Consider the following 14743-nt stretch of genomic DNA (forward strand, 5'->3'; position numbering starts at 1 on the left):
ACCTCACTCTGGACACCTCTGTCCAGGACCTTGGATTTCGAAGGAAAAACAAGGGGTTGGGACCAGGTTTCAAAGGAGAACCTTTTTTTTTGTTTTTTCCTATTGTTTTATTGGGGGCTCGTATAGCTCTTATTGCAATCCATACATCCATCTATTGTGTCAAGCACATTTGCACATATGTTGTCATCTGTTTCAAAACATTTTCTTTCTACTTGAGCCTTTGATATCAGCTCTTTCTTTTTTTTTGGTTTTTTTGGTCTCTCCCCCACCCGCCCTACCCCATGAACCTTTGATAATTTATAAGTTGTTATTAGTTTGTCATGTCTTACACTGACCCACGTCTCCCTTTACCCACTATTCTGTTGTCCATCCCCCTGGGAGGGGATTACATGTAGATCATTGTAATCAGCTCCCCCTTTCTCCCCCCACATTCCCCTTCCCCTCCTGGTATTGATACACTCATCATTGATCCTGAGGAGTTGATCTGTCTGGGATTCCCTGCGTTTCCAGCTTCAGAGAGCAACTTTTTAAAAAAAAAAAATCATTTTATTGGGGGCTCATACAATTATTATCACAATCCATACATACAACCATTGTGTCAAGCGCATTTGTACATTTGTTGCCATCATCATTCTCAAAACATTTGCTTTCTACTTGAGCCCTTGATATCAGCTCATTTTGCCCCCTCCCTCCCTGCTCTCCCTCCCTCATGAACCCTTCAGAATTTATACATTATTATTATTTTGTCATATCTTACACTGTCTGACGTATCCCTTCACCTACTTTTCTGTTGTCCAGCCCCCAGGGAGGAGGTTATATGTAGATCCTTGTAATCAGTTCCCGCTTTCTACTCCACCTTCCCTCCACCCTTCCGATATCGCCAATCCACCACTGGTCCTAAAGGGATCATCTGTCCTGGATCCCCCGTGTTTCCAGTTCCTACCTGTGCCAGTGTACATCCTCTGGTCTAGCCAGATTTGTAAGGTAGAATTGGGATCATGATAGGGGAAGGGAAGAAACATTTAGGAACTAGAGGAAAGTTGTATGTTTCATTGTTGCTACATCGTACCCTGAATGGCTCATCTCCTTCCAGAGACCCTTCTGTAAGGGGATGTCCAGTTGCCTACAGATGGGCTTTGGGTCTCCACTCTGCACTCCCCCTCATTTACAATGATATGATTTTTTGTTCTTTGATGCCTGATATCTCATCCCTTTGACACCTCATGGTCACACAGGCTGGTGTGCTTCTTCCATGTGGGCTTTTTGCTTTTGAGCTAGATAGCTGCTTGTTTACCTGCAAGCCTTTTAAGACCCCAGACACTATATCTTTTGATAGCCAGGCACCATCAGCTTTCTTCACCACATTTGCTTATGTACACATTTGCTTTCAGCAATTGTGCTGGGAAGGTTTGCATCATGGAATGCCAATTTAATAGAACAAAGTATTCTTGCATTGAGTAAGTACTTGAGTGGAGGTCCAATGTCCATCTGCTGTTTTGATACAAAACCTATTAATATATGCATGTAAATCTATTTCCCCACCATCCTATATAAATATACTTACATATGTACATGCCTGTATTTACACCTCTATAAAAGCCCTTTGCCTCCTAGTCCTTTCCTCTATTTCCTCAAACAACAACTTTTAACAGCCTCTGTCCACCTCAAAGCACCGTGACATGGGGGAGAGAATGCAGCAAGAATGTTCAAACAGCTGTTGAGAGGGAACACAAGTCCTTCCAACGTTAGCAAGGATAAAGGACAGGTACCTCTAAGGGCCCGAGAATCCAGCCTACCTGGGGGAAATGTTAACTTCCAGGACCCAGGGCTTGAGTTTCTCATCCAGCATGATGTCAAAACCAAAGAGCTCGTGGCAGTTGTAAGGCCGCCGCACGTACATCTTGAGCAGGCTGGTCACATAGGGCTCCGAGCTGGCCAGAAGGAGAAGGAGGTATTCAGTCCTGCTCCCCCTCCCACAGGGCAGAGACCAGGGATGCCAATGAACGGAGAGGTGCCCAGAGACGAAGACAGGAAACCACCTAGGAAGACCAGCTCTCAGGAGATGCCTGTGATCCGGACCAGTTTCTGGGGATAAAACTCAGGAGAAGAGCAGAAACTAGCTCTCTCTACTCCTTCCTATAGTTTTGTCAGAAACCGAACCACCGCACGGTCAAGAAGGGAAGCACAGCAGCGTGGAGGTCTAGGAGATCAGAGGCAGTTCCGTAGCAGGCCCCGCCCCCCATACCCCCTCCCACCCCCAAACCCCCGCACAGAGCAGCAGCAACTCACGAGATGATGGTTTTGACCACGACATCCTTTATCTTCTCCCAGATGACATCACTGTTGATTCCCTTCTGATTCAGGTAGCTCCATAGAGCCTTCAGCGCCCTGCAGAGGGGAGAGAAACGTGTGCTGGGGTTCTTCTAGGGACGGGCGATGAAGGAGAGAGAAGACAAAAGGAGCGAGAGGCCTACAGGCATTTCCTTCCTAGCTCTTCACTGGATTCAGAAGGAGATGAACTAGAAAGTCCCGGTGGTATGGTGGCAATACCAGGAAGATGGAGGGAGGGGGCGCTAGAAACGGGGAACAGATTACAGGGATGGATCTACATATAACCTCCTCACTGGGGACAACAGAAAAGTGGGTGAAGGGAGATGTCGGACAGGGTAAGATAGGACAAAATAATAATTTATCACTTACCAAGGGTTCAGGAGGGAGGGGGTTGCGGGAAGGGAGGGGGAAAATGAGCTAATGCCAGGGGCTTATGTGGAGAGCAAATGTTTTGAGAATGATGAGGGTAACAAATGTACAAATGTGCTTCATACAACTGATGTATGTATGAATTGTGATAAGGGTTGTCTGGTTTTTAAAAAATGATTTTTAAAAAAGTTCCTCCAGTCTTGGGAACTCACCAGGCGTTCCATCCTGTTCTATAGGGCTGCTTGCTGTGAGTTAGCAGCAACTCGATGGCAGTGAGTTTTGAATGAGAACCAGGACGCTAACAGACCAATTCTGAACTGACAAGGATGCCACAGTCCTCGGGCCTAGGAGTCAGAAATGACTCAGTGGCAGGAAGTTTTTTAGTTTGGGGTTTTTTTGGGGGGGGGTTGAGAGTTGTTTCTTCTATCCATCCTCTAGTCATTCCACCAAACCTCCCGAGGCCCCAGACCCTTCTGGGCCTTCACTTGGGTGGGACGGACACCCTGCCCCAGTACCATTTATGCCCCTGGCAGGCGGTCTCATCTGCATTGGCCTGATACTCGACATTCTTTTTGTTGACACTGTAGTTGGTCAGGTGCATGAACTTGTTGCTGAGGCTCTTCATGGAAGGGGAATACCTGGAAAAGAAGAGAGAAGAAATACAGATGCGAGATAGCAGAAAGAAAATGCGCCAAACATCTTCCGGGATCCTGAGGAGGGGAACGGCAGGTGGATCTCTTTTTTCAGACGTCTGGGGGTGAGGTTCACAGTGAAAATCGCCTTCCTTTATTCTACCTCGGACCTTGAAGGAAGGTCCCAGATGCGTTGAAATAGAGAACCCACTTATTTTCTGTCCCCTCTTGCTAACAAAAGCTTTCACATCATGTGCTATTTCTCTGCTTGGTGTCCTCCCTGAGGACATAAGTCTTCCAAGTGGGAAGGGGGACACGTACTTGCAGCTGGCAAATCGGACGAGTCCATCTGAAAAGAGGTAAATCCGTAGAGGATCATAGGAAGTGACGTAAACATAGATCCGTAGATCGAACTTGCTGCCGCTGATGAGGTAGGGTTTGTGCAGATACCTATGCACGGAGGAGGATATCATCATCAGGGGCACGACAGAGGAGGTAAGACATACTGGTGAGTCAGAGGACCCAAGGCTTTATTTTATGGAGCATACACCCGCTAACACTCTGAGATAAGGGCCTTAAAACTATTGCCCAAGGAAGGACTTCAGCTGGGAGGACAAAGAGCCAAGACTGAAAGCAGCATCTCGGGGCCAAAGGAGACAGAAACACTGGGAGCACGCCAGCTGGAGACCAGCTCACCTCTGTACCAGGAGGGGCCTTCGCTTGGGGAGCTGACTCCACTTATGAATGACCTGGATGCCGATGCCTCGAGCTGATGCTGGCTGGAAGGGGGACAGAAAGAAGACTTGGTCTGGTTCCCAGCCACGGGCCGTGGTCTCCCGACCACTGTCGTCAACTCACTGGCTTCACGATCCACTTTTGGCGGCTGCTATTCTCCCAGGCTTTGCGCAGGAGTTTGGCATCTTGGGGCAGGATGAAGGACTGGGGGAAGAAACTGAACTCCTTCTTGCCGAAGCGGCTCTGCATGCGCGACAAGTTCCGCCACAGCCGGTCCTTCCGCCCAATCTGGAAGGAGCCTGGGAAGTGGTTTAGCTGCAAGAAGGGCAGGGGGCGAGATCAGGGAGAGTGGTGGAGTGAGCCTGCTACGCCACTCTACAGGACTCATTATACTGTGCCAACTTCCCGAGCCAGGCTCCAAGCTCCTGATCCTCTCACCAAGTTTCAGCCCCTGAGCGCTGACAACACCGGCTAGCGCCCACTGCATGGCACACAGCAGTGGTGCAGACGGACATGGTATTCACCTTCGGTGCAGTGAAAGGACAGCTCACAGGACAAGGGCACAAAGTCCTTGGCTTTCAGTAGTCAATCTGAGGGCAAAGGTCTCATTTGTCCCCACATGAGAGTGGAAGTCCTTCTGACAAAAGTCTTCAGCCCGGGAGAATGCAGGCAGCGTGCAATGACTCTCGGGAAGCCACAAGAACACAATCTGAGGATGCCACGAGAGGCCAGGACTGTACTGGAAGCTCTGCGGAGCTCTCACACTGAGCCCTCAAGGCCTTCTCGACTTGTCCGTGGACACTCCCCAGGTCCCTGTGGTCACTCTCCTCCAACAACCCCCGCCCCCACCCCAGCTCAGGAATTGGCCCCTACCTTCTGATGCTCCCGGATGGTCCGGAAACTAGTAGACTTCATGTGGTGACCCCAGCAGCCCAGCCAGTCGTCATTCCCTACAGAAGGAACATCAGGAAGTCAGCCCGGCCACTGGGCAGAGCAAGGCCCAAGGGCTCCAGAAACTCCACTGGGCCTGGGCCGAGCTCCCAGACCGGCTTTCTGAGGGCTGCCAGGGAGCCCTGCCAGGCCAAGAGCGGGAGAGAAAACAATGGCACTCTCTCTCCCAGGCCCGGGGAGTTCAGTCACTCTCCCCACGAAGCCCAAAACTCCAGGCCAGGCACCCCAGCTGCCCCCGAGTGGCAGGAAGTACTCCTGTAGGGCTCTTGGGGCTGTGGCCATGCTCGCTGCTAGTGGTGACTCACTCTTGCTGATTTTGAAGTGGGATCGCCCGATCGTCTGCTTGACAATGTTGGGGGTCACTGTGCTCATCTTCCACCGGAGCAGCTTTCTTTGCTCCACAGGAAGTTTCTCCACTAGGAAGAAGCCAAGGGGTGGGGTGGGGGTGAATAGGAGAGTCAAGGTAAGAAGAAACAGGTGGAGGGTCATCCACCCTTCCCTGGGCAGCAAAACCACCAAGTATTGATCTAAATTGGGGTTTCAAAGCAGCTCAATGTGGGGAAGGCAGGGGATTGCACAGGAGGGAGACAGAAGAAAGGAGGGGCAGCTGAAAGGGGAAAGACACAAGGTTTGAGGGCATGAACTAACACGCGGCTCCAAGGCTGAGTGCGGTAAGCTAAGGACAGATAAGAAAAAGTCGTCATCCCAGTCTCCCCAGAACCATCTTGGACTTCTAGACCCAGTGGGAAGCCCAAGAGGAAGCGCGAAGACCATCCATGGAAGTCCCCCACACCCTCCCTCCTGCCACCTTCTCCCTGGGGACACGACTGGGCTCAGACACTGGGCCAGGCTCACCTCGCTCATCTCGAGTGCCAAAATAGATGGTAGGGGGCACATTGGGAAAGAGACTGTAGACAAGAGCTGGTCGCACAACTTTCTCATGATTGGAAAGGGGTTTGGTCAGAATCTCCACACAGCTCCTGAAAGGGAAAGCAGGCAGCTGGTCGAGAGGGGAAGCAGCCACTCCAGGGCATGGCCGCCGACACCGTGTGTTTCCAGCTGCTCCCCCTGGAACTGCGGTTCTCAAAGGAGGCTCAAGGGGGCTTGAAACCTGTGGGTTTCTGAGACTGTACATGTTGACAGGAGGAGAAAGCCCAGTCTTTCTCCCTCAGAGCTGCTAGTGGTTTCAAACTGCGGATCGCAGCCAATGCGTAACCTCGACACTTCTATCCCAGGACTCCCCTGGGATACACACAGCTCTATAATTTCCTGTGATAAGCTACAGCTAAGGATGTGCCTAGCAGGAGTGGTTCTGAGCGTGATCGGTGACTACGGACACACACCAGTGGTGAAGGACACTACCGGAAGACAGAGAGAAACACACGGGGAGAGGACACGAATAAGATGGGGAAGAACAAAGCACCAAGCAGAGTGAGTTCCCGAGGTTTCTAGGGGAACCATGAAACTTCCAACTCGTGGTACGCTGAGGCTGGTCTCCAGAGCTAAGGCTGGTGCGTGCTGGTTTCTGTTTGGAAGATGCAGGTTTTGCTCTAATGGGAGGTTTCTTGGGTACAGAGTGATGAACAGGTGTGGCTGAGAATCGGGGGCAGCAGGCCTGGGGGACACTGACATGGTTTCAGCAAGGGCCCCGTCAAGGATGGCTCAAGAGATAGCAGACCAGTGGGAACACTTCAGCTCCCTGTCAGAGCCAGCTCTCTTTCAGAGACAGACCACTTTGAGCTGAGCTGATCCACCAGCATGATTACAGCAACAATTTTCAACAGTTAAAAGTTGATTCTTCTCAGCACAACAGAAATAGGCCCAGCATGGTAATGAAATGCTTTAAATCAGAGTTTGTAAAAGAATTTTATTGGATTGAGTTAAATTACTAATGTCTAATGAAATAAGCCCAATGAATTAAACATTATTACTCATTTCCCAAATGTTCACTTCAAAGACGTTTAATTTACTACGTATCAGACTTTATGATCACTGGAAATCAAGGAGCATGAATTAAGAATTTAAACTAAAGATGGGTGGGGATATAAAATGTCCCGGTCACTCTGGGAAATCACTTTGGCAGTTTCTTTAAAAACTAAAGACGCAGCTACTCAAAGAACCCCAGCCCACACTCCTGGGCCTTTCTCCCAGAGAAATGAAGACTCGCCTAGTCACAAATGTTCCCATCAGCAGTCTGTGTAATCGCCCCAAATGGGAAAGGAGCCAACTGTCCTTCAACAGGTGAATGATTAAATGGGGACAAGCAATGGAAGCAGGAATGATGCTGGGTGAACATAGACCCGCCCCGCTGTCATCAAGTCCATTCCCAACTTACAGGGTTTCAGAGGAGGGTAAGACCAGCCTCAGCTTCCTCCCGACATCCAGCACCCAGCACCCCAGCACCTACCCCACAGTGCTAACGTGGCTGCGTGGGTAAATAAAAAGCTCATCCCAAACACTCACACTGCTGGGATTCCACTCATGCAACTTTCTTTTTATCCCCTCTTCATACAACTTTCTTGAAGTGGCAATATTATAGAAATGGAGGGCAAGGCTGCCAAGGGTTAAGAGGAGATTGAGGGGAGGAGGGAAGTAGGTGTGGCTGTCGGGCACCAGGAGGGATTCCGGCCATAGCGGGAATGGCGTGCACCTTGACTGAGCCCCCAGCGAATCATATTATGCTAGAGTTGGCAAGTTGTTATCATTGGGGAGCAGGGTAAAAGGGGCAGAGGATCTCAGCATCAGTTCTTACAATGGCAAATGAATTTTCCAGCATCTCAAAATCAAAAGTTTAATTAAGATAGGAAATCCTTACTAACTGCCTCTTTTAAAAATAAGTATTGAGCTTATTTTCACCCAAACTGCAATAAAATATTTGAAAAAGAAAGAAGATATTGGATTGATTCCTCAAGAGACCTGGGCTCTCATCTAACTGTGCTGGAAACCAGGATGTTGGACTTACTGACCTTGATCTCGAAAATGACATCATTTTTATAGGGGGGAATATATATACATATAATTATGAAAATTAAATAAACTATTAATAGACAATAATTACAGCTGGATGGATGAACAGAGGTAATATTTCCTGTTTTCCAAATATATATATATAACACAAATCTTTCATAATTAGAACAAAACAGAATTTTAGCAATCCAAAATTATTTCTGATTTTGGTCATCTTAAAAATGCAACCTGGTAAAAAAATAAAAAAATAAATAAAATGCAACCTGGTTTCAAATTCAATCTTTCATTTGCTTGAAAATTATGTTTTAACTTTTTAAAATCATTTTATTGGGGGCTCATACAACTCTCACCACAATCCATATATCCATCCACTGTGTCAAGCACTCTTGTACATTTGTTGCCATCATCATTCTCAAAACATTTGCCTTCTACTTGAAGCCCTTGGTATCAGCTCCTCAGTTTTCCCCTCCCTCCCCGCTCCCCCTGATGTTTTAATGCTGTCTTTTTCTTTTTCCAATGCTTTACCTCTTAAACGATATTTTAAGCAGGCTTGTTTGCATAATTCCTCATAGTTAATTATTAACAAATTCCTCTGGTGGAGTTTATCTTCTCACAGGAAGGCTATCTAAATGGCTGTGTCCAGCAGGTCCAAAGACAAACATGTTTATGTGTGGACATGGTAGGAGTCTAATCAAACTGCATATGTTAATTATCTTTCTCTTAGGGGGAGGGGGAGATTTAATCTAGGGCATTATCCAACACAAACAACCAGAAGTAGCTTTGCCTTCTGAAGGAAGAGTGGGCTCGGCTTAAAGTGACAGCATTTCAATCCCCTTCACAGTCTGGATTCTCTCTCTTTGCCTTTCCAAACGGCCTGCCTCCTACTGTGCTAATAACTGGGGGCTCTAAAAACTGGTACAAGCCACACACTCAAGAGATGAGATGCAGCTTGTCTTACCCTCCTTAAGCACAGCAGGGACAATCCCTTCCCTCCAAGGCAGGGATGACACAGGAAAAGCAGCTACGGGAACCCAAAGGGTGCTCCACGTAAAAGGGGGAACTGACATGCCACACCAACACCACAAGCAAGCTGAGCATTTCTTTCCTCTACTTTCAGTATATTTGATTTGAAAGAGAGGGAAAAACAAAAACACCCTGATACTTTGTTTTTTGTTTTGTTTTTCTATATGTGGCTTCTAAAAAGTTTGCACAAAAACTCCATTATCTTACCAGCCTGTGTGATCCAAGGACTGTAAGTAATTTAATCCAAATCCAAAGGAAGGAATGGTATCAGAGCTTAAATTGTGAACACCCAGGTGGTAAAAGCATATGGATGACAGAGGAAACCCAAAAACCATTTTCAGGGTCCACACAGGGATAAGACCTCCAGAGAATTGTCCTCTGGTCGCAACTGAAGGATATGAATAGCCTGTTATGAGACAGAGGGAATTGTAGAAACAATGTAGCACATACGATTAGGCTAAAATGTATGATCCTATTTGAGGTCCCTTTGACCCATCTGAAAGTTATTCCAGTTTTAAAACAGAAAAGCGAAGGGGACATTTTTCTTGGTATGACTGAACTATTGAATTGCATGATATGTGAATTATGTCCAATAAAACTGTTTAAAACAGAGCAGCATGGGGAGCAGAGCAGAGAAAGGGGGGAACCGATCACAAGGATCTACATATAACCCCCCCTCTCCGGGGAATGGACAACAGAAACGTGAAGAGAAGGAAAGGGAAAGATGAAGGGAGACATTGGACAGTGTAAGACATGAGAAAATAATAATAATTTATAAATTATCAAGGGTCTGTGAGGAAGAGAGGGCCGGGGAAGGAAGGGAAAAAATGAGGAGCTGATACCAAGGGCTCAAGTAGAAAGGAAAAGTTTTGAGAATGATGATGGCAACAAATGTACAAATGTGCTTGACACAATGGATGGATGTATGGATTGTGATGAGAGTTGCATGAGCCCCCAATAAAATGATATTTTAAAAAATGCATTTGAAGGCAAAAAAAAAATGGTTTCTTGAGGGTATGGCTGGGAATGTTGGGAGGGAAACTAATAGCAATGAATATAAGGAAAAAGAAAAAAACAGAAAAGTTCTAAAATTGTGGTTATGATTATACAACTCTTCTTGATATTATTGAACTTGAAATTATGATATGTGCATTATATACACCAATTAACCTATCTTTAAAAAACTGTTCAAAACAAACAAACAAAAACTCCATGATCTTTTCATTCAATTCCTCCACCAACCTTTGGAAGCCTCCCGTCTATTCGATATTAAATAAATATAATACGTTAAATTAGCACAGAGCCTCGTGAAGGCAAAGCGGGAAGTGGTGAGAAGAGTAAGGAAGATTATATTGGAGGATGTTAACTTACTGCCCAGAAAGGCAGTGTGGGAGCTGCTGGGTGGGTCCAAACCCAACTAAAATCCAGAGGTTAGCAGCGGAACACTTAACTCTTATGGCGTTGGGGCTCCATCCCTCCTCTCGCCTCAGGACACAGGGTCCCTGTACTATGTTTTGCCAGAGAAGGCCTATATTGATTGAGAGAAGATCGTTTTCAGTTCTCTAGTTACAGAGGAGCAGTAGTGGTGCCGGGGTTAGAGCACTGGGTTGCTAGCCTGAAAGGTCAGCAGTCTCTGTGCACCAGCTGTCCCACAGGAGAAAGGAGATGGCCGTTGGCTGCTGTGCAGATTGATTTACAGTCTTGGGGAGCCCCAGGTACAGCGCTACAGGGTCTCTTTGACCAGACTCACTGGGAATGGGTTTAGGCTTGGTTTTGTTGGTTTAGTTGATGATGTACATCCTTAGATTCCATGAGAGGCAGGTGTTAAAATGATCTGGATTATAGGCAGAGAATTTTTAACTCAAGTTCTTATTACTAAGGTTAATGTCAGTCATATTGCCCCAAAGAAAACCAATCTTGGAAGGCAACAAGAGAGTATTTACAAAGCTCAAGGCTCCGTGGGAATGGCCTCTGAGGGGAGGGTGGCGGGGAAGACCTCTCTGCAGGGGGTGGCCTGGAGGCTGAACCATTGACCCCAAGCATTATCCTAGGTACTCCTTGATTTTGCTTGAGTCCACATTGATTTTGCTTGAGTCCACATTGTGTTTCGAAAGTAAGGTCTCTACTGAGGGAAAGAAATCCAAAGGTTTTTGTCTGTACGAAAAAAGAGAAAAGCCAAACTAGTGCTCAGCCTCTGTCTGGCAGCGAGTCAGTTAAAGAAGGAAGCAGTGCCGGGGTAACCTCCAGTTACCCCGAGAGAGCACCGGCAGGCTCCGCCCCCATCCCCTGCCCTGGCTGGGTGCTGTGCCTCGGGGTAACTGGAGGTTTTGTGTGTTACTGGTACAATAAGGTTCGTTAGGGTTATTGGGGGTTCTGAATGTACTTAGGGAGTTTCCCAAGCAGATGAATGGTACTTGCTTTTGACATTATGCCATTTCAGTTTATGAAACATACCCCAAGAATGATCTTTGGAGAGCAGGGAAAAGCTCTTCGTGCCTTCACTAACTGGCCACTGATGTTCTTAGCAATTCTTAAAACGATTGCTTTTTTACTTGAACAATTTCTCAGGGTCTGAAGCCCAAACTTCAGCTGGAAATAAATCACGGCACTGTTTTCCAAGGTCAACCGAGGTGTGCTCCCTGCCTTCCATGTTCAGGGATAAGCAGGGGAGGAAGCGTCCCCATCTTGAGAGAGAACCAAGCAGCGTCTAGGAATGATCTGCTGAGCCAACACTCACCGAGAGATTGCCGCCACAGACTCGCTGGGGGAGACAGCGCTGAATGAGGAGCACTCCGAGTCTCCTGGGGAAGGGAAGAGCGGAGGGAGTCTCACTAGGACAGGCTGTCGCAGGAACCTGCCACCCCGCGGCAGTCCTCCTTTGGCATCCTGGGTTCGGCCCTTCTTGGGGAGTCATGAACACCTCCCTGGCCTTGCACCAGCTTCCTTGGGCTCCAAAGCAGCAAGGACAAGGCAAGACTAGCGGGGACACAGTGTCAAAGGCCCCTTCAGACTGCCCCACCTCCCTGATGCCAGTGATGAGTGGAGGTGATCAAGTGCACCAAGAACCCTGTCTACCCTCGTCAGCTCCCATCTCTGTCTTCATGGGGCCAGCTGTACGTTGGATGGAGGTCAGGGGTCCCCTACTCACCCTCCTCCTCTTCATTCTCATCATGGCTGCAGCAGTCTTCCAAACTGCCCACTAGATCTTCTTCGACATCTTCCGCTTCAACCTGGTCTGTCAGGAGGTCGGTAGCTGAACTATAAGAAAAATGACTCCCTCAGCCCAGCCATCTCCAGAAGAGAGCTCACAATGAGATCCTTATTCCTTTATGATCTCCCAATGCTGACATCTTCTCCAGTCACCGTCTGTTCCATGCCTGGACCTTACCACTCATTTCTCTTGTCCTCCAAGCTCAGACACAGCAAACGCTGTTCCTCGACCTCACAGTCCCTTATCTGAGTCCAAGACGTGTTCCGTGAGCTCCTTGAAGTCGCTTGGCTGTACATTCTCCCATCAATAAATCCCTACGTCTCGCTCTAGGGGTCTCAGAACAAGGCCTCTGTGGTCCACGGGGCCAGGGCAGAAGCTGAGCACCGACATTCTCAACTCCGAGAGAGCTGCCAGAGTCAGAGGACACACAGCAAGTGGACTTGGTTTGGGACAAGGAGGAAAGCACCGCGGCCCCCACACTGGGAGTTCAGGATGCTTATCTCCCCCTGGTTGGACAATGCAGCAGGCAACACTAGAGGCCAGAGAGTAACTATCTGGTCTTCAGCCTGTTGCACCGACTCCACCCTGCCAGCGTAGCAAGAGGGCAGGCAGTAGCAGTGTGGGGATGGACAAGGCAGGCAGGCTCTGGTGGCAAGAAAACTGCATGGACAAAAGGCTACTGACAGGGTTTGGCTTGCAAGGCTCCAATTGCCAACCTCTACCCTAACAGAAAGCCACAGCTTAAGGGCAGCGAGAAATACTGGAACTAACTGTCCAAGATATATGCTCAGTGGCCCGAAACACTTCCCAACTTACTCGGCATCCCTGGCGGGGGAGTCCAGCTGTCTGCCTTTCTGAGGCTCCCTCTTAGGCTGGTCCAGACGGATGGACGAGAGGTGGCTGGCTACATCTGCTATGCCAAGTGGTGGAGGGGAAGTGGGAACGGGAGTTTTGCCTCCTTCAAGTGGCGAGGGGTCCCCCTCGTATCCACAGGTAGGGCTGTGGTTGAGCCCGTTGGCAGGTGAGGCAAGCAGGTGAATGCTGATACGTTTGGTACAGAAGACGGTACTGTCCAACCCCAAGGTGTCAGAGGCACCAGGGAGACTCTGGCTGTGTGTGCCAACATCGTCCAGAGGAAACTGCTGGCCCACCACAGGGGGTTTCCACCGGGGGCTCTTGTGGAGGAGACCCCACTGGAAGCTGGGGTTCATGAAGCAAGACTGTTCAAACTGGTAGCCTTGTCTTGGAACCTTTCTAAAGCTTCTTGCGGTCAATTTCCTCACCGCTTCGGTGAGCCGAACCTCCTTAGCATGACCCTGGGGGTCAGGCTCGTCACCCAGGCCAGAGCCATGTGGCACAGCCCGCATGGCCGAGTTATTCTGGTTGTACTGCAGAGAGGCAACACTGGTGACGAAGGTCTCTAGGGAGCCAGGGGCTGACACGGTGGCATGGGCAGCAGCTCCATGGAGGACAGTGTCATTCCTTCGGGGTGTCTTATGATCAGCGGGCTGGGGCACACAGTCTCCGGTACCCCCCGGGTGATGCCAGGAGACAATCTGCATCTTGGGGGTGGATGCTGGCTTCAGGCCCTCTGGGGTCTGAGATAAAGGCACTTTAGTGCTATTTGGCCGCATGAAGGAGTTGTTGTTTAGCACAGGCTTGTAGGGGGAAGAGAGTGGAGACGGGATCTTCCCTGAGACGGCGGAGGCTGGGTTCTTCCCTGCGGAGTTCTCTCCGGCTGCTCCCGGTGATGCCAAGTACGGATCGGTGGGTGAGGAGGCCATGGGCTGGGCCACTGGGGAGGCTGGGGGCAACGTGGCCTTATTGGCAGTGAGACTGGCAGGAAGGCGCTTTTGAGAGAGAGAGAAAGGCCTTTTGTCGGATGGGCTCGAACGCAGGCAGAAAGACTCCAGCTGCTGGTACGGCTTGTGCCTGTAGTTGGAGCGGCGGTACAGCAGGGTGCTGCTGAACAAATCCGGGAGGGAGTGCAGGTAACAGGAGCTGCTGTGGCCTGCGAGGACAGCCGTGCCCCCAGCGCTACATAAAGAGCTGGGACAAACAAAATAGGCTGGTTGTGGTGGGGCACCCAAGAGGCCCGGGCCCAGTCCTGTTGACAGTGTCCCCATGTGCTTCTTCTCCAGCTTCCAGATGGGCTTCACCTGCTGATGAGCCTGAGACCAGACTTTGCCCTCCGAGGGTCTCTCAACTGGTGAGGCATGTACAGTGCCTGAGGGGCCACTCGGCCGGAAGCTGCTTCCTCGGCGGAGGCCAATACCGTATTGCTCGGTCCCTGCTGAGGCCATGAGGGGCCCACATCACAGCCACGTGGTGTCATGGCCCAGCTCAGGTATGGCGCCATCCACCACCTTCGGAAGTCGTAGCTGCATCCTTCAGATCTATCCGCCTGAAGCAGAGACAAACGATTAGGAAGGTTACCATGCCAGGAGGACAGGCAGCAGCTACACTAGCTCTGGGCTAAGTAAGCAAGAGTCAATCCTCTGCCAACGTTTCTTGGGATAACCCT

General features: G+C 49.3%; 1 protein-coding gene across 1 annotated transcript in view; it reads right to left on the bottom strand.

Annotated features, from left to right (window-relative positions):
• TTLL4 (tubulin tyrosine ligase like 4) overlaps positions 1-14743 on the bottom strand; it is a 36332-nt gene that overhangs the window by 5781 nt on the left and 15808 nt on the right. Inside the window, exons 2-13 of the mRNA XM_075529308.1 lie at positions 13036-14623; positions 12157-12266; positions 11746-11809; positions 5874-5998; positions 5324-5434; positions 4941-5017; positions 4191-4382; positions 4029-4111; positions 3654-3782; positions 3216-3338; positions 2290-2388; positions 1797-1931 (exon numbers count right to left, since the gene is read on the bottom strand). Coding sequence (XP_075385423.1) covers positions 1797-1931; positions 2290-2388; positions 3216-3338; positions 3654-3782; positions 4029-4111; positions 4191-4382; positions 4941-5017; positions 5324-5434; positions 5874-5998; positions 11746-11809; positions 12157-12266; positions 13036-14522 — 2735 coding nt within the window. The 5' untranslated portion in view covers positions 14523-14623. The remainder of the gene's footprint in view (positions 1-1796; positions 1932-2289; positions 2389-3215; positions 3339-3653; positions 3783-4028; positions 4112-4190; positions 4383-4940; positions 5018-5323; positions 5435-5873; positions 5999-11745; positions 11810-12156; positions 12267-13035; positions 14624-14743) is intronic.

Source organism: Tenrec ecaudatus, chromosome 13 (assembly GCF_050624435.1).
Source record: "Tenrec ecaudatus isolate mTenEca1 chromosome 13, mTenEca1.hap1, whole genome shotgun sequence".
NCBI lineage: Eukaryota > Metazoa > Chordata > Mammalia > Afrosoricida > Tenrecidae > Tenrec > Tenrec ecaudatus.